General features: G+C 43.0%; 3 protein-coding genes across 3 annotated transcripts in view; 1 reads left to right on the top strand and 2 right to left on the bottom strand.

Annotated features, from left to right (window-relative positions):
• LOC109477516 (nardilysin-like) overlaps positions 1-21,082 on the top strand; it is a 77,875-nt gene that overhangs the window by 37,573 nt on the left and 19,220 nt on the right. The window lies entirely within an intron of this gene.
• On the bottom strand, positions 135-14,656 carry LOC109477538 (tripartite motif-containing protein 3-like). Its single transcript, XM_019778847.1, has 4 exons — positions 14,500-14,656; positions 3,099-4,388; positions 1,943-2,428; positions 135-1,261 (listed from the first exon to the last, which is right to left on the bottom strand). The coding sequence occupies exons 1-4, from the start codon at positions 14,528-14,530 to the stop codon at positions 135-137; spliced, it is 2,934 nt and encodes a 977-aa protein (XP_019634406.1). The 5' UTR covers positions 14,531-14,656.
• Positions 9,779-11,142, bottom strand: LOC109477575 (E3 ubiquitin-protein ligase TRIM71-like). The gene is made up of 2 exons (XM_019778900.1): positions 10,480-11,142; positions 9,779-10,365 (listed from the first exon to the last, which is right to left on the bottom strand). The coding sequence occupies exons 1-2, from the start codon at positions 11,062-11,064 to the stop codon at positions 9,805-9,807; spliced, it is 1,146 nt and encodes a 381-aa protein (XP_019634459.1). The 5' UTR covers positions 11,065-11,142; the 3' UTR covers positions 9,779-9,804.

Genomic DNA, 21,082 nt, shown 5'->3' with positions numbered 1-21,082 from the left:
ATCATAAGTAGTAGTAGGTTAAATCATATGGTCCTGACCAAACTATATGACATCACAACCTTTACTGGGTCTGTAGAAATGCTTGTGAGGTTGTGAGGTGCTCACAGTTCTTGTACCTGGAACATTCTGCACTGTTACATGTATCTGTACTTCCTGATACAGTGGTTACCATGATAAGCTACAAACACATGTCCATCCTCTGTCACAGCCACCCCAAGGGGACATTTGTCCCCATCACTGCTGATGGTGGACACCCAGGTGCCGTCTGGGCGGAACACGTCCTGAATATCATCCTTCCAACAGTTTGCCAGAACTATGTTCCCCCTGCTGTCAGCTGACACCCCTGTAGGATACTGCATGTCCTGTGGCTGTCTGCCATACTGACCAAACTTGTGTTTGTAGTTCAGATTCCTGTCAAACACCTGAACACGGTGGTTATCTTTATCTGCCACAATGATGTTGTCTTCTTTATCCACACAGACAAATAGTGGCTGACCAAACTGCCCCTCCCCCTCCCCCCACCCTCCCACCTGTTTCACCAGTGTCCCATCTGCCTCAAACAGGAAGATGCTGTGTTTGACTCGATCAGCTAACACAACCCTCCCATCCCTCTGTACTGCCAGCCCATAGGGGACTGCGCAATATTTACCTAAAGGAAATTTGTGCAGCAGTTCTCCTGATGGGGAAAATTTCCTCACTTCCTTCCCAGAGTACACCACTATGGTGCCATCAGTCTGAACTGCAAGTCCTTCAGGCCAGCCAGTAGGAAATGAGTGACAAAATTTCCCACTCAGATCAAACACCTGAACACGCTGGTTGTTCCTGTCAGCCACATACAGCCTGTCCCCCCTGACTGCTACATCGAAAGGACTCTCAAACTGCCCCTGCTGGCTACCGTTCTCCCCAAGCCTCACTACAGGATTGTTACAGCTCACATCTACAGTGAGAGAACCCAGATCCTTCGTACCCCCCATACAGACCCCCAGTGTATGTTTGCCTGACTGCTGAGGTCTCCACTCTGCACCCCAGACCCTGCTAACTCTGCTGGTTTGTCCCTTCCCTGCAGCTAGTGGGGGACTAGTGTGTGCTGTTGTTTGTATGAGGGTGATTTTACCCTGGGGGGAGGTCACTTCTATCTGTGGTGCAACTTTCCCACCTGTTAGATCTGCATTGTTAGTTGTAATTGTGACAGAGCAGGGTAGACTCTCTACTGCGGGCCCTTCTACATCAATAGTGAACCTAACTGACTCTGACAAGGAACCTGATGAGAACTTTGGACGTTTCTCCTCTTCCCCTGGAGGTTTCTCCTCTTCATCTGGAGGTTTATCCTCTTCCTCCTGAGGTTTATCCTCTTCCCCTGGAGGTTTATCCTCTTCCCATGGAGGTTTCTCCTCTTCCCCCGGAGGTTTCTCCTCTTCCCCTGGAGGTTTCTCCTCTTCCCCCGGAGGTTTCTCCTCTTCCCCTGGAGGTTTTTCCTCTTCCCCTGGAGGTTTATCCTCTTCCCCCGGAGGTTTCTCCTCTTCCCCTGGAGGTTTCTCCTCTTCCCCTGGAGGTTTATCCTCTTCCACCAGAGGTTTATCCTCTTCCCCTGGAGGTTTCTTCTCTTCCCCTGGAGGTTTATCCTCTTCCCCTGGAGGTTTATCCTCTTCACCCGGAGGTTTCTCCTCTTCCCCCGGAGGTTTCTCCTCTTCCCCTGGAGGTTTCTTCTCTTCCCCTGGAGGTTTGTCCTCTTCCCCCGGAGGTTTTTCCTCTTCCTCTGGAGGTTTGTCTTCTTCCCCTGGAGGTTTATCCTCTTCCCCTGGAGGTTTGTCCTCTTCCCCTGGAGGTTTATCCTCTTCCCCCGGAGGTTTATCCTCTTCCCCTGGAGGTTTATCCTCTTCCCCCGGAGGTTTATCCTCTTCCCCTGGAGGTTTATCCTCTTTCTCCTGAGGAAACACTGAACCTCCAGGAACCTTGGATAGGAGTTGTTTGAAGGTCAGTTTTGGTTGACCTACCAAACTGTTGTTGCCTGTTTCCTGCATGGAGAGTTTGTCTACCTTTTCTTCCATTTGTTGGAGCCTTTCTCTTAATTCTCTCAAGGCGGCTTCTGTGTCATCTTTACGGTCTAAAATCTGCTCAAAGAAGTTTTCCTCTTCCTTGCTGTTTTCCAGTTCTGTCTCCAGTTTTTCTTTCTCCCGAGTCAGTTCCCTTTCCCTGTCTTCCTTGATCTTCTGTATCTTGCTGATCATCTCCTGTTTCTCCTGCTGGAGTTTGGAGATCAACTCTTCGTAGTGCTGCTTGACCTCTTTCTCTACCTGCTCACAGTTCTCTGCAGTTGCTTTGCGTTCCCTGTCCAGGTTGTCCACTTGCTGGCTTATCTTAGAGATGACATCTTCTACTGCTGCTTTGTACTCTGCTGCTGCCTTATCCACATCTTTAAGAGTGATCTCTGCCAGAAAGAAAATGTTTGGAGCATTTTAAAACTCTACAGATTTTCTTTTAAATGACAATGACAACAATAGTACAACAGTTCCTGAAAATAGTCATTACAAACATTATACTTATTGGTATTATTTAATGTAAATTGAGGATTACACTTACAGCACCAGACATGCATTGGAAGGAAGAACTGACAATTTGTGAGGTTGTTTCACATGTAAGGCTGTCATACAAGCCAGCAGAACCAATAACAATATTTGCCAGTACTGGTTTGCTGTGATTATACCTTTGTACCCCCATTTTTTTTTTTTTGCTTTGGGCATGCAGAAAGTATGGCAGAAAGGGAGGAAGTATTCTCTTGAACCACACAGGCTTGAGAGATACAGTCACTCTTTATTGGCAGTAGCTATAATTTTCCTTATACTGATTCTCCATGATTATGGATTAGGCAGCAGGGAGAAGGTTAAAGGGAATTGCCAAAAGCAAATAAAATATTCTCAAACCTATGCATAAAATCAATAACAACATATACTTAAGCCAAAGAAAGAAGAAAGAAGTTTAACCTTTAGCACACTGAAGTAGCTATTTTTTTACCATTTTCTATTGGCTATGATGTTAGGCAACAGGGAGAAGGTTAAAGGACAAGAGCAAATAAGATACTGGATTCAAAATGGTTGTACCTATGATACTGCAGGCTTGCAGGAACTCTCTCTCAGAGTCCTCCCAGTACTTTGACTTCAGAAGCGCATCTTTGAACTCCTTTGCATCTCTGAATGCTCTGTCAGTGTCGGTCAGAGTGTCACGGATTTTGTCAGCCCACTTTTCAGCAGTTTTGTCCAAGTCGCTGTCTCGCATACTGGTCTCCACGATTCTGTTGTTGAGACCTGGTGGCAACTTCTCCTCAGCAACGAGCTTCTTGATCATATCCGCTAGTCCTGACTTGTCAGAGATGATGACAGGGATGCCTGCTGCGATGGCCTCCAGGCCAACCAGCCCAAACGGCTCAGAGCGGGATGGCATCAGGACCAGGTGGGCCGTCATCATGTCCTCCATAATCTCCTCCTGGGTCCCGTACGGCCGCAGGGTGGGTCTCAGGTCACCGCTGTTCAGGGCCTCTTCCAGGATCTTCAAGCTCTTTTCCCAACCATCCTCACTGATTCCACACGCAATCCATCGCAGAGACTCCAGATACTTTCTGACAATCCCAATGGCCCTTCCTGCAAGGTTGCAACCCTTTAGATTCTCAACATTCTTCACCCTCCCAAAAGACAGGACCACCAACTCACCTTCCCCGCTGTCAGGTTGGATGTTGACCTCTTCAAATATCTTGGATGGCCTTGGGAAGAATAGGTGGTGCTCTCTTGGTTTCTTGACTCCTCTGTACTTATTCTGAAAATGCTTGAAGATCCGGTGACCCACAGAGAAAGCTGCCTTTGCGTTGTGAACTTGCTCAATCATAATCCTCTCTTTCTCCGAAGCTTCCATGACCCTCTGACCTCCCTTAAAGTATTCAGTGTCCTCGGGTAAGACGTGAGTGAACATGATGAGGTCTGCCTCCATGTAGTACTCATCGTGGATGTTTCGCGCTGCCGTGTCTGTGATGTCAGCGTGGCCGACGATGACATCAACATGTGGTGGTAGCGTCGATTTGGGGCCGCGGCTTTCCTGGTATTCATGTGATGATAGCGTTGATTTTGGGAAGTGGCTCTTGAATTCAAGGGTTAGCCAGTCTAGGGATGGCTCTCTCTTGTCCCCTTCTGACTGATAGGGTGTGATCAGTGTGATGCCGTCTCTGTCTGCTGCCTCCTGGTCTTGTTTGGGCACACGCAGGGCTGTGGCGTACACGACTGTCTTGTCCTTCACTGCCTTGCCCCTCAGGGTTTGAACCGCCTCGAGGTTGATGGTAGAAACTCCCCCCTTGGAAGTTCCATACTCGTCATTGATCAACAAGATTACCCATCTCTCAGCACCTTCAGGAAAAAAAAAAGCAAAGACGATATTTGGGGAAACAAAACTCATGGTAGTACAGTATATACATGTTCGTGGTAACTTGAAGACATTATATTAATACAGGCAGACTGAAAATCTACACCTGAACATATAAAACTACATGACATGAGTTTATATGTGTTGAGTGGACACACTTTTATTATTGGAAGTCCCACTTGGTGTTTTTGATAAACCTGCCTTTCTTGATATAAGCCATTTCAAGAACTGTCATGGATTTGTAGAATAATTATATAGGTTATAGAACCTGCAAAGGTATTGCTTATTCCATATTAAGAATAACACCATGTTGTTTGCATTGTGGCAGGGTGGTTATACATTTGTGTCAGTAATTTCAAAAGCTGAGAGCCCAGGACGTGTGCAGCCTTACCTGTCTGTCCTCCCTGTCTTCCCTCAGCCATGATGACACATACAGGTGTCAGTGTTTGATTTCAGGTGCATGGAAACACCTGGAACATACAGGTGTCAGTGTTTGATGTCAGGTGCATGGAAACATCTGGAACATACAGGTGTCAGTGTTTGATGTCAGGTGCATGGAAACACCTGAAACAGACAGGTGGCAGTGTTTGATGTCAGGTGCATGGAAACACCTGAAACATACAGGTGTCAGGGTTTGATGTCAGGTGCATGGGAACACCTGAAACATACAGGTGTCAGGGTTTGATCCAGGTGCTGCATGGAAACACCTGGAACATACAGGTGTGTATCAGGGACATGTATGTGGGGTGTGCCTTAAACAACTACTTCCATATCATATTACCAAAGGGGCTAATATGTAGGATAATAAATTAGTAAGAAATCATGGTTAACTAAGTTAACATACCATTAGTATACAAGCAAACTTGTCAGGTCCTTGAACTAGAAGGTTAAATATTTACTCTTTATCCTGTATACCAACGTTATTAGTTTTAGAGATAGTAACTTTAATGAGAAGAATGTATGCGTAGAACTTCATGTTAGCATATAGTTTTATATCACTATATTCTGTACTCATTGTTCTTGTCAATGTCTGTTTGCAATTATCCCTCAGGCATGAACTTGCAATAAAGAACTCAAGGATGAGACAACTGTTTGTCACACAATGTAGAGAATGGAGCATGGCCCTAATTTTGGGCAGTGCTTGTTCATTATTTATTAGCACTAGTTTTTGCCATCATCACTTTAACCTGCAGTTTGTGTCTTCATAACATGTCTGTGCCTCTTTTATAATCATCAAAGACTCAGTAAAACTATGAAGACTTAGAGGCTAATTTTAATGCACTGAGCCAAGGTTTGAATAACTCATAACCAGGTCCTCGATTCTTTAATGAGCAGTAAAAGTTAAAGCACACAGGCCAGTGTTGTGGAGAGACTTTGACCCCTGGCCTGCTATTTTTCCGAAGTGTCAACACTTCTAGTTGTGGCATCTCTGTCTCTGTCTTTCTGAGTGTTAATCTGCAGAGATTTTATAGTAAAACGTTAAACTTTATTCCAACACACTATTTGCAGGGATCAAATTTTCAGCGACCACTGTCGCCTTCATCAGGATAATTAATGACCAATCACTTCAAAACGTGACTCTCGCGAGATCACGTTTTGAAGTGATTGGTCATTAATTATCCTGATGAAGGCGACAGTGGTCGCTGAAAATTTGATCCCTGCAAATAGTGTGTTGGAATAAAGTTTAACGTTTTACTATGATTACTACCAACACAGATGAACTTTCATGATAATCTGCAGAGATTTGGTATGAGTCATTTAGAGATTTAGTTCCAGTTACTGTAACTGTTATATCATCCGTGAATAGTTTCATCAGGTTGGTAAGACACTGAGTAAAGAGACTCTTTTTACACAACCAAGTCTTTTATTCAGCGACACCTGTGCTGCAGTGCAATGTGAACCAATCAGAATTACCCTGAGGAAGGTGACAGACGGTCACCGAAACATCGGCTGAATTAAAGACTCAGTTGTGTAAAAAGAGTCTCTTTACTAACTGTTATATCATTCTCTAAAGCCAACATAGAGTCATCTTACAGGTACAGGGAAAGACTTGGTAGAAATCTCACCTGTTTGTAGTGTAGTTGGGGGTGGAACTTGGGTCTCCTGTTTGCTGAGTAGGTGCTTGCACAAAGGTCAAAGTGCATCCAGAAAAATGGGTTAATATTAACCAGTGTGTTTATAGCAAGCTGAGGTCACACGTACACAGTCACACAATAGACCCTGGTACGTGTTAAACACTTCTAGTTGTGGTATCTCTGTCTTTCTGAGTGTTAATGTGCAGAGATTTTGTATTTGGGATCTGTTTAGGGTAGACACATTTTGTCAGGGTGGCAGGCATATGTGACCTGTGCTTGGTGCTGACTGCCTTTTCTTTAGTTTATACATTTTGGTATCCCTAATGTTATCTCTGTCATGATGTGTGTTAAAATATGTATGCTAGAGTTTCTATTGGGGATCTGTTTAGATACATTTTGTCAGGGTTTAGGGTTTATGGGACTTGTCCTTGGTGCTGTCTGCCTTCCCTTTACATTCTATTATAATAGTATCTCAGAGTCTATATCATGATGTGTGTTATCTTACAGAGATTTTGTATTGGAGATTGGTGTAGACCCATCAGGGTTGGGGGTATACAATGTAGTTGACCTGTTCTTGGTGCTGACTGCCTTCCCTTTACATTATACATTATACATGTAGTATCTCTGTCATGATGTGTGTTATCATAAATACTAGATTTTGTATTATGGATCCGTTCAGGATAGTGGGTATATGAGACCTGTCCTTGGTGCTGACTGCCTTCCTTTTATAATAGTACCTCTATCTCTGTTATAATGTACAGAAATAGTGGCTTGGAGATCAGTTTGGACAGCTTTTTGGGGGGTGGTGGGTCTATGTGACCTGTCCTTGGTGCTGACTGCCTTCTCTTTATGAAATAGTATGTATATCTCTGTTATAATGTGTGTTATTATACAGAAATAGTGGCTTGGAGATCAGTTTGGACAGCTTTCAGGGGGTGGTGGGTATATGAGACCTGTCCTTGGTGCTGACTGCCTTCCCTTTACGATATAGTATGTATATCTCCGTTATAATGTGTGTAATAACAGATGTTGCATAGGAGACCTGTGTAGCCACATGTTGTCAGGATGGTAGCTGTCCTTGGTGCTGATTATACCTTCTCTTTACATTACAACTGTTTCTCTGTCTCTGTCATTTCTCATAGTAAAACATTGAACTTTATTCCAACACAAGGGTTACAGAGCGATCAAATTTTTGACGACCACTGTCGCCTTCATCAGGATAATTAATGATCAATCACTTCACAACATGATCTCGCGAGAGTTACGGTTTACAAACAATGACCTTATTCACACAAGACTTTACTGATACGTGACATAAGCAATTGATCAAAAGTGCCTGATGAAGTCGACAGTGGTCGTCGAAAATTTGATCGCTCTGTAACCCTTGTGTTGGAATAAAGTTCAATGTTTTACTATGATTACTACCAACACAGATGAACTTTCATGATAATCTGTCATTCCTCCTGTATTGGGGATCTGTTTAGACACATTTTTCAGCATTGCAGATATTTGTGGCCTTGCAGCATCATGTGAGTAGAAGTTACACCATGGTGTTTTTAGTTCTCCATAACTTTTAGAGTGTCAGAAAATCTTTTGACTCTGAAGTTACTCAAGATATTCTTGAATTCTCTGTCATTTTTTCTAATTATTAAAGCCTACGACACACACACACACACACACCCATACACACACACAAACACACACATACACACACACACACACACATACACACACATACACACAAACACACACATACACACACACACACACACATACACACACATACACACACACACACACACATACACACACACACACACACACTCACACACACACATGTGCACACATACACACACACGAACACACACGCACACACACACACACACATACACACACACACACATACACACATGCACACACATATTCTTGAATTCTCTGTTTTTATTTTTACTTTAAGTTATTGAAGCCTACAACTTTCCTATGGAAATTGGACCTATCCAATAATAAAGTTTTCAGCTTTGTATATCCAGTCTTGTCAGATCTACGGTATATTTTCCTATTCTATAGAACAGGGGTGCTCTGCTCTATTGCTATGTCTTCTAACTTTTTGTACAGAACAGGGAAATCCAGCAGGGCAGAAGTCAGTAAGTTAAGAATTTTGCTTTATTTTTATTTTATAAAGAGGTGCATCAATAAGTGACACCATCACAGATATCATGGAGAAACCTTAATTGTTATCATGGCCCACATAGTCCTGTACATGTATAAGACTTGGGACAGGAGTCAGCATTAGAAGTGGGCACAAGTTCAGTACTTCTAGTGTCATGGTCGTACCTTCCTATTTTAATCTATTTGATAAGAATTTTGTATTATGTTGCCAATTAGTCTAAGATGAATGAATTGTTAAAGAACCACAATTCAGCCTATGTAAGGCTGCCAGTGTTTTTATCCTCAATAAACCATTTCATCATCATCATCATCATGGAAGGTAGTAGACAGCATGGGGCTTGGAATGTTTTATAAACTAATCTCCAAGCAGATCCTAGGGTGGCAAATTGGCCAGGCAGTATCTATTTGCCAGAGAGGGTCCATACACATCTACACCCACACACAAATACACAGACAGAGACACACACACTCACTCACAAATAGACTGTACACACACATGCACACACACACACTCACACACACACACACACACACACACACAATTTAATACACTGTACACACACCTGCACAATCATACACGCACACACACACAGTCACACACACTTGCACATGCATATATACACATGCCTATGCACATACATATCATGCAAACACACACACACCGCAAAAGTAAGTCACAAAAGCTGTGTAAATTGATTTCATCTTTTTATTCATGCACAAAGCAATGGTAGAGAAATTACTACATTTTACAAAAAGACTTAGAACACATTGAATGACGTAGTAATTTAGAAGAAAGATCCTTTTTTTTTAGACTTGTACAAATGTACATGTAATAAGTCAAATTACAAAAGTGATGTATTGAAATGCAGACTACATTCCCCCTTATACAAATAGTACAAATCTACTGAGACCAAACATGTCCAAATTTCTGACATTATTGCTCCTGTATCCTGGACAAAATGTTACTTGTACTCAGGTAGTAGGTTAAATCATATGGCCCTGACCAAACTTGGACTGCACTAAATGCTTGTCCTAGGTAGTAGTAGAATGGTTAGAACTCATATATATATATTCAAATATAACTAAATGCTGTCAAGTGGACCTTACTGAGCTTGTGAGGTGCTCACAGTTCCTGTACCTGGAACATTCTGCACTGTTACATGTATCTGTACTTCTTGACACAGTAGTCATATTCATCAGCTACAAACACATGTCCATCCTCTGTCACAGCCACCCCGCGGGGATCATTCAGTTTGTCCCCATCACTGCTAATGGTGGACAGCCAGGTGCCGTCTGGGCGAAAAACCTGAATACCATGCTTCCAACGGTTTGCCAGAACTATGTTCCCCCTGCTGTCAGCTGACACCCCATTAGGCCACCACATGTCCTGTGGCTGTCTGCCCTTCTGACCAAACTTGTGTTTGTAGTTCAGATTCCTGTCAAACACCTGAACACGGTGGTTGCCATGATCTGCCACAATGATGTTGTCTTCTTTATCCACACAGACAAAACATGGCTCATCAAACTGCCCCTCCCCCTCCCCCAGCCCTCCCACCTGTTTCACCAGTGTCCCATCTGCCTCAAACAGGAAGATGCTGTGTTTGCCTGGATCAGCTACAACAACCCTCCCATCCCTCTGTACTGCCAGCCCATAGGGGTATGTGCAATATTCACCCAGAGGGAATTTGTGCAGCAGTTCCCCTGATGGGGAAAATTTCTTCCCCACTTTCATCCCAGAGTTCACCACTATGGTGCCATCAGTATGAACTGCAAGTCCTCTAGGATAGTCAGTAGGAAATGAGTGACAAAACTTCCCACTCAGATCAAATACCTGAACACGATGGTTACCATTATCAGCCACATACAGCCTGTCCCCCCTGACTGCTACATCTATAGGCCTGTCAAACTGCCCCTGCTGGCTCCCCCTCTTCCCAATCCTCACAACAGGATTGTTACAGCTCACATCTACAGTGAGAGAACAAAGATCCTCCATACCCCCCATACAGACCCCCAGTGTGTGTTTGCCTGACTGCTGAGGTCTCCACTCTGCACCCCAGACCCTGCTAACTCTGCTGGTTTGTCCCTTCCCTGCAGCTAGTGGGGGACTAGTGTGTGCTGTTGTTTGTATGAGGGTGGTTTTACCCTGGGGGGAGGTCACTTCTATCTGTGGTGCAACTTTGCCACCTGTTAGATCTGCATTGTTGGCTGTAACTTTGACAGAACAGGGAAGACTCTCTACTGCTGGCTCCTGTACATCAATAGTGAATCCAGCAAACACTGACAAGGAACCTCCAGAAGCCTGAGACAGACTAGAGGGTTTAAATGTCACTTTTGTATGACCTACCAAACTGCTCTTGCCTGTTTCCTCTAATGAGAGTTTCTGGAACTTTTCTTCTATTTTTTGCCTAAAGACCATAGTTTCTGTGTCTTTTTTACCGTCTAGTATCTTCTCACATAAATGTACCTCTTCCTTACTCTTTTCGAGTTTTGTCTGCAGTTTTTCTTTCTCCCGAGTCAGTTCCCCTCCCCTGTCTCTGTTGACTTTTTGTACCTTTGTGATAATCTCCTGTTTCTCCTGCTGGAGTTTGGAGATCAACTCTTCGTAGTTCTGCTTGATTTCTTTCTCTACCTGCTCACAGTTCTCTGCTGTGGCTGTTTGTTCCTCGTCAAGGTTCTTCAGTTCCTCAGTCATCTTGGAGATGGCAGCTTCTATGGATGCCTTGTACTTTTCTGCAGTTTTTCTCCCTACAAATTAGGAAAAAAATCAACCATTGCTAAAAGATATTTGATGAACACCTATTTTATTTTCCCATAATTATTTTTGTAGAATTATGTGTCAAATCTGAGTGTCTAGTGATGCTGAAAGCTCACTATCTGCTCTTCTGAGAAAGAAATCTCACCTTCAGGTCCAGTTGATGCGTAGCCTGAATCTGATGATAGAACACTTCCTGCCGATATGGTGCTTCCAGCTGATATGGTGCTTGTGACTGATTGGATGCTTGCAGATCCGATGCTTTCTCCTCTTGGTTTCTGTCTGACCTGCGCTTCTGTCTGTCTGGAAGTGTCTGGTGAGGCCAACTGTGGATCACCTGTGACAAGTTGTATAGTTACAAAATTAAAGTGATAACTTCCAGCTCTTCAGCTGCCAGACTAACATTTCATTTCCACAGTTTGGTGGAAAAAAACACATTTTGTATCTGTGTCAGTGATATCAGTTGAGGATGTAGCATATTGGCCTGAATATAGATTCTAGTATTTAGAAGGAAGTGCTAATTCTACAGGTTTTTATTAGTCTTGTTTATACTGTAAAGTTTTAACTTGAGTTGGAAGTTAAAACTTACCACGAGACTTGTGAAACTCAGTGGCCTCTCAGAAAAAATGATTCAGTCACACACTCTTCACCACATAAAAGAAAGTTCAATGTAAAATCACATAAAGTTACCTTTCCCAAAGTAGTCCCTCCATGCGGTATAGTCCTGCTGCAGTACGAGTGTTTTCACCCCCAGCTGGTCTCCTCCCTCCAGTTTCCGCAGCTCCTCAGTAACCAGCAGCTCAGTCAGCCTGGCAGACAGACGGCCACTCACGCAGGAACCCCAGAAATGGGCAAATTTGGGCTCAGACTCAAACGTCAGAAACAGAATTAGGCAGCCCCAGTATTTCCCAACAACAATGGCATGTTTAGCTTCAACTTTTGCACAAAGTTCATCAAACTTTCTCTCTAAACTTTCTTGGGTCAAAAATGCTTTTGCTTTCTTCAATATTTTAACTTGATTTTCTTCATACATATAAAGTGCCCTGAGCTCTTCATCCCTCATTTTAGTCTTCAGTTGGAAAACCTGTTCCCTTTGATACACTGTTAGGGAAGTGTCAAATTGCCTTTGAATGACTAACTGAGGTTGCTGTCCAATAGATACATCCAAATTTTGAGATTCCGTCCCTTGAAAGCCAGGGTAGATAGCCAGTGCCATGGGCATTGCTGAAAGTCACAAAGTAACCATCATGTTGATACAAAATATTTACATACAAGCATGGGTATTAATAACAGTCAAGGGTTGACCGTTAGATTTCATATAAAAACATGTCCAAAATGTTGTTAGTTTTCTGCAGTCACCAAATTGAAGAAAGATATATTGTAATTGAGAACTTGTGTGTACACGTGTTGGGATAACATTTTGAACTTGGAAAATGTCATGATGGTGGAAAGAAATTATTGTGCATCAATGAATTTGAAGTTGGAAGAAGAGCAGCTGAACAATGCACAAGACGTCACCTCAGAAAAATGGCTGCAACCCTTTTAGCCACACCCATAATATTTGATGAACAGAACCGAATTTCTCATACTCACGTGGCCTGAGTACCTGTTGCCCTCCTGTGAGCAGGTCCATGAGATGTGGGTACCCAGCATGCTCCAGGGCTTCACAGAAGACGCTGAAAGCTCTGTCATCTCCTTTCCGAATCAGGTCCAGTAGCGTCCCAGTCCTGTGGTGTCTTTGGTCCTCAGGGATGGCCAGGATCCCATCCACCATCCCACCTGTGAGCACTCCCTCCTGGTAGAGATGGCCCAGTACACTAGTGGCGTCTAGTTCCTGGTAGATGTTTGGGTAGTTCCTCAGGAGTAGGGTGCGATGGGCCTCGCTCATAGATGCTGCTGCTGCTCCTTGTTCTTGTGCTGTGTTTAGATGGCAACAAACACAAATTTAGTTTTAAGAACATGGAATTCTGTATCATGAGTACCTGTACCTGTACGTAGACCCATCCCACCTACATGCTGCATTTCTTGGAGATGGCTGCTTCTATGGAAGATTTGTACTACTGTAACAGTAACTGTTTATCCACTTCTTAACCCTGTCCTGCTGGAAATTTTGACACAATATTTTCAAATAATTTGAAGTCTTAATCAGGTCATAGTTCCTTGAGTTTTTTGCCCTGTGGTGGCATATTTACTTCCGCATTCCGTTTCGCTGCGGTGTGATGCGTTGCACAACATCGGAGATGGGCGCCGCCCTTTGAAACACGTAGTGCAGGAAGGACTTAAACTTTTTTTAACTAACTTTGTGTCCCAGCTGTCCTTTCTTCAGTGCTGTTCTCATGGTCTAAAAGACTAAACACATCAGAGAGTTGACAAAACACAATTCTTACCATATTTGTCCTTCAGACCATCCACAGTACTCTGTAACCCTGCCTCAGACAGAGCCTCCATCAGGACCTCTATAGTGGCACTCTGCCCATTTCGTTCGTACCATTCCTCCAACAGGTGCATACAGCTAGATTTGTCATCTTCATTTCTCCCACTAATGTTGTCGATGTCTGACCGTCGAAAACCAAGAAAGAAGGCCAGGTCCTTCCAATTTGAGCTCACATTTTCTTTGATGAAAAAGAAGTACTTGCGGACACCTGCAAAGAAACATTTAGAAGATTATTTCATATTTATCATTTGCAGTCAGTGTAACACAATGTATTAGCCTTGTGGAATTATGGTCTGTCTGTCTAAATTGTCATGACCAGGTGGGTTACCCTGACATAACCACCACTTTCAAACTGTGCCAAAAGAGCTGCAGTAAGGGCAGTTACAGTTAATAATTAGATAGAAGGGACCCAGTGCTGTCTAGCAACATCTACAAAATGTATAGCAGCACTGCCTTTAGATGTTTCAGTAAGTTCCTGAAATCAAAATATAACATTTCTGCAAAATGTTAAAGATTAATGATATACATTAATGAATCCATGTCCATATATTTAACAACTGTACACCCCATGGATTTAGTTTTCATCAAGCAGGGGTGGGTAGATGTATAACTATAAGTTGTAGATTTGAAAAGCTGAGAGGCCAGCAGGACATATGCAGCCTTACCTGTCTGTCCTCCCTGTCTTCCCTCAGCCATGATGACTCATACAGGTGTCAGGGTTTGATGTCAGGTACATGGAAACACCTGGAACATACAGGTGTCAGTGTTTGATGTCAGGTGCATGGAAACACCTGGAACATACAGGTGTCAGTGTTTTATGTCAGGTGCATGGAAACACCTGAAACATTCAGGTGTCCCTGTTTGATGTCTGTCAGGTGCATGGAAACACCTGGAACATACAGGTGTCAGTGTTTGATGTCTTTAAGCTACATGGAAACACCTGAAACAGACAGGTGTGTATCAGGGACATGTATGTGGGGTTGGGGGGGCTTAAAAAGGTATGATGTTATCATCTGCTATCATATAACCAAAGGGGCTAATAATAATAAGGATACAAAATTGATAACAAATCATGCTTGAAGCAAACTTGTCAGATCCTTGAACTAGAACTTAGTAGAAGGAAATGATGAAACAACTGTTGGTCACACAATGTAGAGAATTGAGCATGGCCCTAATTTTGCACAGTGCTTGTTCAATATTTTTTAGCACTAGTTTTTGCCATCATCACATTAACCTGCTGTTTGTGTCTCCATATCATATGTCTGTGCCTCTTTTGTTATCATCAAAGCCTCAGTAAAACTCTGAAGAGGTTAATTTTAATGCACTGAGGCAAGGTTTAAATGACTCAAAACCAGGTTCTGGATTCTTTAATGAGAAGTAAAAGTTAAAGCACACAGGCCAGTGTTGTGGAGAGACTTTGACCCCTAGCCTGGGATTTTTCCCAAGTGTCTAACATGTGTCATTTAGAGATTGAGTTACTGTTACAGTAACTGTTATATCATCCGTGAATAGTTTCATCAGGTTGGTAAGACGCTTAGTAAAGAGACTCTTTTTACGCAACCAAGTCTTTTATTCAGTGACACCTGTGCTGCAGTGCAATGTGAACCAATCAGAACTGCTCTGAGGAAGGTGACAGACGGTCACCGAAACATCGGCTGAATAAAAGACTTGGTTGTGTAAAAAGAGTCTCTTTTCTAACTGTTATATCATTCTCTAAAGCTAACATAGAGTCATCCTACAGGTACAGGGAAAGACATGGTAGAAATCTCACCTGTTTGTAGTGAAGTTGGGGGTGGAACTTGGGTCTTCTATTTGCTGAGTAGGTGCTTGCTCAAAGGTCAAAGTGCATCCAGATATCATTTATTATTAACCAGTGTGTTTATAGCAAGCTGAGGTCACATGTACACAGTCACACAATAGACCCTGGTGTTAAACACTTCTAGTTGTGGTATCTCTGTCTCTGTCTTTCTGAGTGTTAATCTGCAGAGATTTGGTATTGGGGATCTGTTTAATAGGGTAGACACATTTTGTCAGGGTGGCAGGCATATGTGACCTGTGCTTGGTGCTGCCTGCCTTTTCTTTAGTTTATACATTTTGGTATACCTAATGTTATCTCTGTCATGATGTGTGTTAAAATATGTATGCTAGAGTTTCTATTGGGGATCTGTTTAGATACATTTTGTCAGGGTTAAGGGTTTATGGGACCTGTCCTTGGTGCTGTCTGCCTTCTCTTTACGAAATAGTATCTCTATCTCTGTTATAATGTGTGTTATAACACAGAGATGTTGCATAGGAGACCTGTGTAGCCACATGTTGCCAGGATGGTAGCTGTCCTTGGTGCTGATTATACCTTCTCTTTACATTACAACTGTTTCTCTGTCTCTGTCATTTCTCACAGTAAAAGATTGAACTTTATTCCAACACAAGGGTTACAGAGCGATCAAATTTTCAGTGACCACTGTCGCCTTCATTAGGATAATTAATGACCAATCACTTCACAACATGATCTCGCGATAGTTACGGTTTACAAACAAGTGACCTTATTCACACAAGACTTTACTGATACGCGACGTAAGCAATTGATCAAAAGTGCCTGATGAAGGCGACAGTGGTCGTCAAAAATTTGATCGCTCTGTAACACCTTGTGTTGGAATAAAGTTCAATGTTTTACTATGATTACTACCAACACAGATGAACTTTCATGATAATCTGTCATTCCTCCTGCATTGGGGATCTGTTTAGGCACATTTTTCAGCATTGCAGATATATGTGACCTTGCAGCATTATGTGAGTAGATGTTACACCATGGTGTTTTTAGTTCTCCATAACTTTTAGAGTGTCATAAAAACTTTTGACTCTGAAGTTACTCGAGATATTTTTAAATTCTCTGTCATTTTTTCTAATTATTAAAGCCTACCACACACACACACATACACACACACATGCACACACGCACAGCACACATGCACACACACATACATGTATACCCCAAACACACACACATACACACTACACACACACACACACATACACACACACACACACAAACACACCACACACATACATGCACAGACACACACACACACACAATTTACGCACACGCGCACACACACACACAGACACATGCACACACACACATTCATACACACACACACACACACACACACACACACACACACAGTTATAAACACACAAAAACCGTAAATCACAAAAGCCATGTACATAAATTGATCTGATCATTTTATTCATGCACAAAGTAATGGCAGGGAAATCACTACATTGTACAAAACGACTTAGACCACATCAAATGATGTATTTGAAGAAAGATCCTATTTAGACTCATGATAAGTCCAATCACAAATTTAACTAAAAAGTAATACAAAGTGATGTAAGCATTTAGATGCAGACTATTTTAGTTCCATCTTATACATATAGCACATAGTACAAACCTACTGAGACCAGACATGTCCCAATTCTGACATTATTGCTCCTGTATCCTGGACAAAATGTTACTTGTACTCAGTTCCTGACCAAACCATTATGATAACATCATGTACAGTCATACTTTACTAGGACTGTACTAATGCCTGTCCCAAAGTGGACCTTACTGAGCTTGTGAGGTGCACACAGTTCCTGTACCTGGAACATTCTGCACTGTTACATGTATCTGTACATCCTGATACAGTCGTCACTATAATCAGCTACAAACACATGTCCATCCTCTGTCACAGCCACCCCGTGGGGATCGATCAGTTTGTCCCCATCACTGCTGATGGTGGACACCCAGGTGCCGTCTGGGCGGAACACCTGAATACCATGCTTCGCACTGTTTGTCAGAACTATGTTCCCCCTGCTGTCAGCTGACACCCCCATAGGACTCCACATGTCCTGTGGCTGTCTGCCAAACTGACCAAACTTGTGCTGGAAGTTCAGATTCCTGTCAAACACCTGAACACGGGAGTTGAATCTATCTGCCACAATGATGTTGTCTTCTTTATCCACACAGACAAAATATGGCTGATCAAACTGCCCCTCCCCCTTCCCCTTCCCTCCCACCTGTTTCACCAGTGTCCCATCTGCCTCAAACAGGAAGATGCTGTGTTTGCCTGGATCAGCTACAACAACCCTCCCATCCCTCTGTACTGCCAGCCCATAGGGGCCTGTGCAATATTCACCCAGAGGGAATTTGTGCAGCAGTTCTCCTGATGGGGAAAATTTCTTCACTTCCTTCCCAGACTTCACCACTATGGTGCCATCAGTCTGAACTGCAAGTCCTACAGGATAGTCAGTAGGAAATGAGTGACAAAACTTCCCACTCAGATCAAACACCTGAACACGATTGTTCAAACAATCAGCCACATACAGCCTGTCCCCCCTGACTGCTACAACCCAAGGACCGTTAAACTGCCCCTGTTGGCTCCCCCTCTCCCCAAGGCTCACTACAGGATTGTTACAGCTCACATCTACAGTGAGAGAACAAAGATACTCCATACCCCCCATACAGACTCCCAGTGTGTGTTTGCCTGACTGCTGAGGTCTCCACTCTGCACCCCAGACCCTGCTAACTCTGCTGGTTTGTCCCTTCCCTGCAGCTAGTGGGGGACTAGTGTGTGCTGTTGTTTGTATGAGGGTGGTTTTACCCTTGGGGGAGGTCACTTCTATCTGTGGTGCAACTTTGCCACCTGTTAGATCTGCATTGTTGGCTGTAACTTTGACAGAACAGGGAAGACTCTCTACTGCTGGCTCCTGTACATCAATAGTGAATCCAGCAAACACTGACAAGGAACCTCCAGAAGCCTGAGACAGACTAGAGGGTTTAAATGTCACTTTTGTATGACCTACCAAACTGCTCTTGCCTGTTTCCTCTAATGAGAGTTTCTGGAACTTTTCTTCTATTTTTTGCCTAAAGACCATAGTTTCTGTGTCTTTTTTACCGTCTAGTATCTTCTCACATAAATGTACCTCTTCCTTACTCTTTTCGAGTTTTGTCTGCAGTTTTTCTTTCTCCCGAGTCAGTTCCCCTCCCCTGTCTCTGTTGACTTTTTGTACCTTTGCGACCATCTCCTGTTTCTCCTGCTGGAGTTTGGAGATCAACTCTTCGTAGTGCTGCTGGACCTCTTTCTCTACCTGCTCACAGTTCTCTGCTGTGGCTGTTTGTTCCTCGTCAAGGTTCTTCAGTTCCTCAGTCATCTTGGAGATGGCAGCCTCTATGGATGCCTTGTACTTTTCTGCAGTTTTTCTCCCTATGAATTAGGAAAAAAATCAACCATTTCAAAATCAGCCTCAATATTATTGCAAAATCTATTGCTGAAAGATATTTGATGAAAACCTTATTTTCCCACACTCTATAATTATTTTTGTAGAATTATGTGTCAAATCTGAGTGTCTAGTGATGCTGAAAGCTCACTATCTGCTCTTCTGAGAAAGAAATCTCACCTTCAGGTCCAGTTGATGCGTAGCCTGAATCTGATGATAGAACACTTCCTGCCGATATGGTGCTTCCAGCTGATATGGTGCTTGTGACTGATTGGATGCTTGCAGATCCGATGCTTTCTCCTCTTGGTTTCCGTCTGACCTGCGCTTCTGTCTGTCTGGAAGTGTCTGGTGAGGCCAACTGTGGATCACCTGTGACAAGTTGTATAGTTACAAAATTAAAGTGATAACTTCCAGCTCTTCAGCTGCCAGACTAACATTTCATTTCCACAGTTTGGTGAAAAAAGCACATTTTGTATCTGTGTCAGTGATATCAGTTGAGGATGCAGCATATCAATTGGCTTGAATATAGATCTAGTATTTAGAAGGAAGTGCTAATTCTACAGGTTTTTATTAGTCTTGTTTATTCTGTAAAGTTTTAGCTTGAGTTGGAAGTTAAAACTTATCTTCAGACTTGTGAAACTTGGTGGCCCTTCAGAAAAAACATTCAGTCACAATCCACATTAAGGTACAATCATGTAATGTTACCTTTCCCAAAGTAGTCCCTCCATGCGGTATAGTCCTGCTGCAGTACGAGTGTTTTCACCCCCAGCTGGTCTCCTCCCTCCAGTTTCCGCAGCTCCTCAGTAACCAGCAGCTCAGTCAGCCTGGCAGACAGACGGCCACTCACGCAGGAACCCCAGAAATGTGCAAAGTTGGGCTCAGACTCAAACGTCAGAAACAGAATCAAACAGCCCCTGTATTTACTGACAATAATGGCTCGTTCAGCTTTAACTTCGGCCTGAATCTGGTCAAACTTTCTCTCAAAGCTTTCTTGGGACAATTTTTTGTGTGCTAGTTTCACTTGTTTTTTTTTATACCTGTAAAGTTCCTTGAGCTCATTCTTCATTCTCTTTTTCAGTTGGCGAACCTGCTCTTTTTGATATTCTGTAGTCAAAAGATGTTGATTTGGAATGGTTAACTGGCCATCATGGGGTTGTTCTGCTATGGACACATGAAAACTTTCACCTCCTTGGATGCTTTGGTAGATAGCCAGTGCCATTTCAGTTGCTGAAAAAGAAGGTACAGTCATTGATAATATTATGTTTGAAGTGTTACCATGCACAAGTTTCAAGAACCCAATGAAACCCATACTTACGCCGCATGAGCTGCTGCATGAGATGTGGGTACCCAGCATGCCCCAGGGCTGTGCAGAAGACGCTGAAAGCTCTGTCATCTCCTTTCCGAATCAGGTCCAGTAATGTCCCAGTCCTGTGGTGTCTTTGGTCCTCAGGGATGGCCAAGATCCCATCCACCATCCCACCTGTGAGCACTCCCTCCTGGTAGAGATGGCCCAGTACACTTGTGGCATCTAGGTCCTGGTAGATGTTTGGGTAGTTCCTCAGGAGTAGGGTGCGATGGGCCTCGCTCATGGATGGGTTTGTCTGCTGATGGGCGGCTGCTTGTGCTATGGATAGGTGACCACCAACATAACAAATACTTACTAAATAATAAGCTGGACTGGCAGGCAGTTTTGTTGATTTAATCCCTAATGCTCAATTTGTTTGTTGACTTAATCCCTAATGCTTTAACTCTAAATGAAACATAATATGGTGACTGTTTTTCAGCTAGAAAATTAAGCCAAGATGCTTCTTCAATGCTTGGTGGAATACTGCACTGGAAATATATTAACTAAAGCATTGCTCAGTTTCACTGTACAAAAAATCATCATAGAAGACAATCATAGACTTTTATAACTTTTTTTTATTACAGTGTTGTATCATGCAACCTACAATTTTGTATGATCGGACACTTTGTGGTTTATGTAAGATGGCT

The sequence above is a fragment of the Branchiostoma belcheri genome, unplaced genomic scaffold, assembly GCF_001625305.1.
Source record: "Branchiostoma belcheri isolate BF01 breed outbred unplaced genomic scaffold, Haploidv18h27 scaffold40, whole genome shotgun sequence".
Lineage (NCBI taxonomy): Eukaryota > Metazoa > Chordata > Leptocardii > Amphioxiformes > Branchiostomatidae > Branchiostoma > Branchiostoma belcheri.
This window is presented reverse-complemented; position numbering and strand designations above follow the sequence as displayed.

Coding starts and splice junctions, on each gene's coding strand:
- LOC109477575 (XM_019778900.1), bottom strand. CDS start 11,064: ATGGTCTTTAGGCAAAAAATAGAAGAAAAGTTCCAGAAACTCTCATTA. Junction 10,366..10,479: donor ATGGTAACCATCGTGTTCAG/GTATTTGATCTG, acceptor AAAGTGGGGAAG/AAATTTTCCCCATCAGGGGA.
- LOC109477538 (XM_019778847.1), bottom strand. CDS start 14,530: ATGGCTGAGGGAAGACAGGGAGGACAGACAG. Junction 4,389..14,499: donor AAGACAGGGAGGACAGACAG/GTAAGGCTGCAT, acceptor TTTTTCCTGAAG/GTGCTGAGAGATGGGTAATC. Junction 2,429..3,098: donor GCAAGCCTGCAGTATCATAG/GTACAACCATTT, acceptor TCTTTCTGGCAG/AGATCACTCTTAAAGATGTG.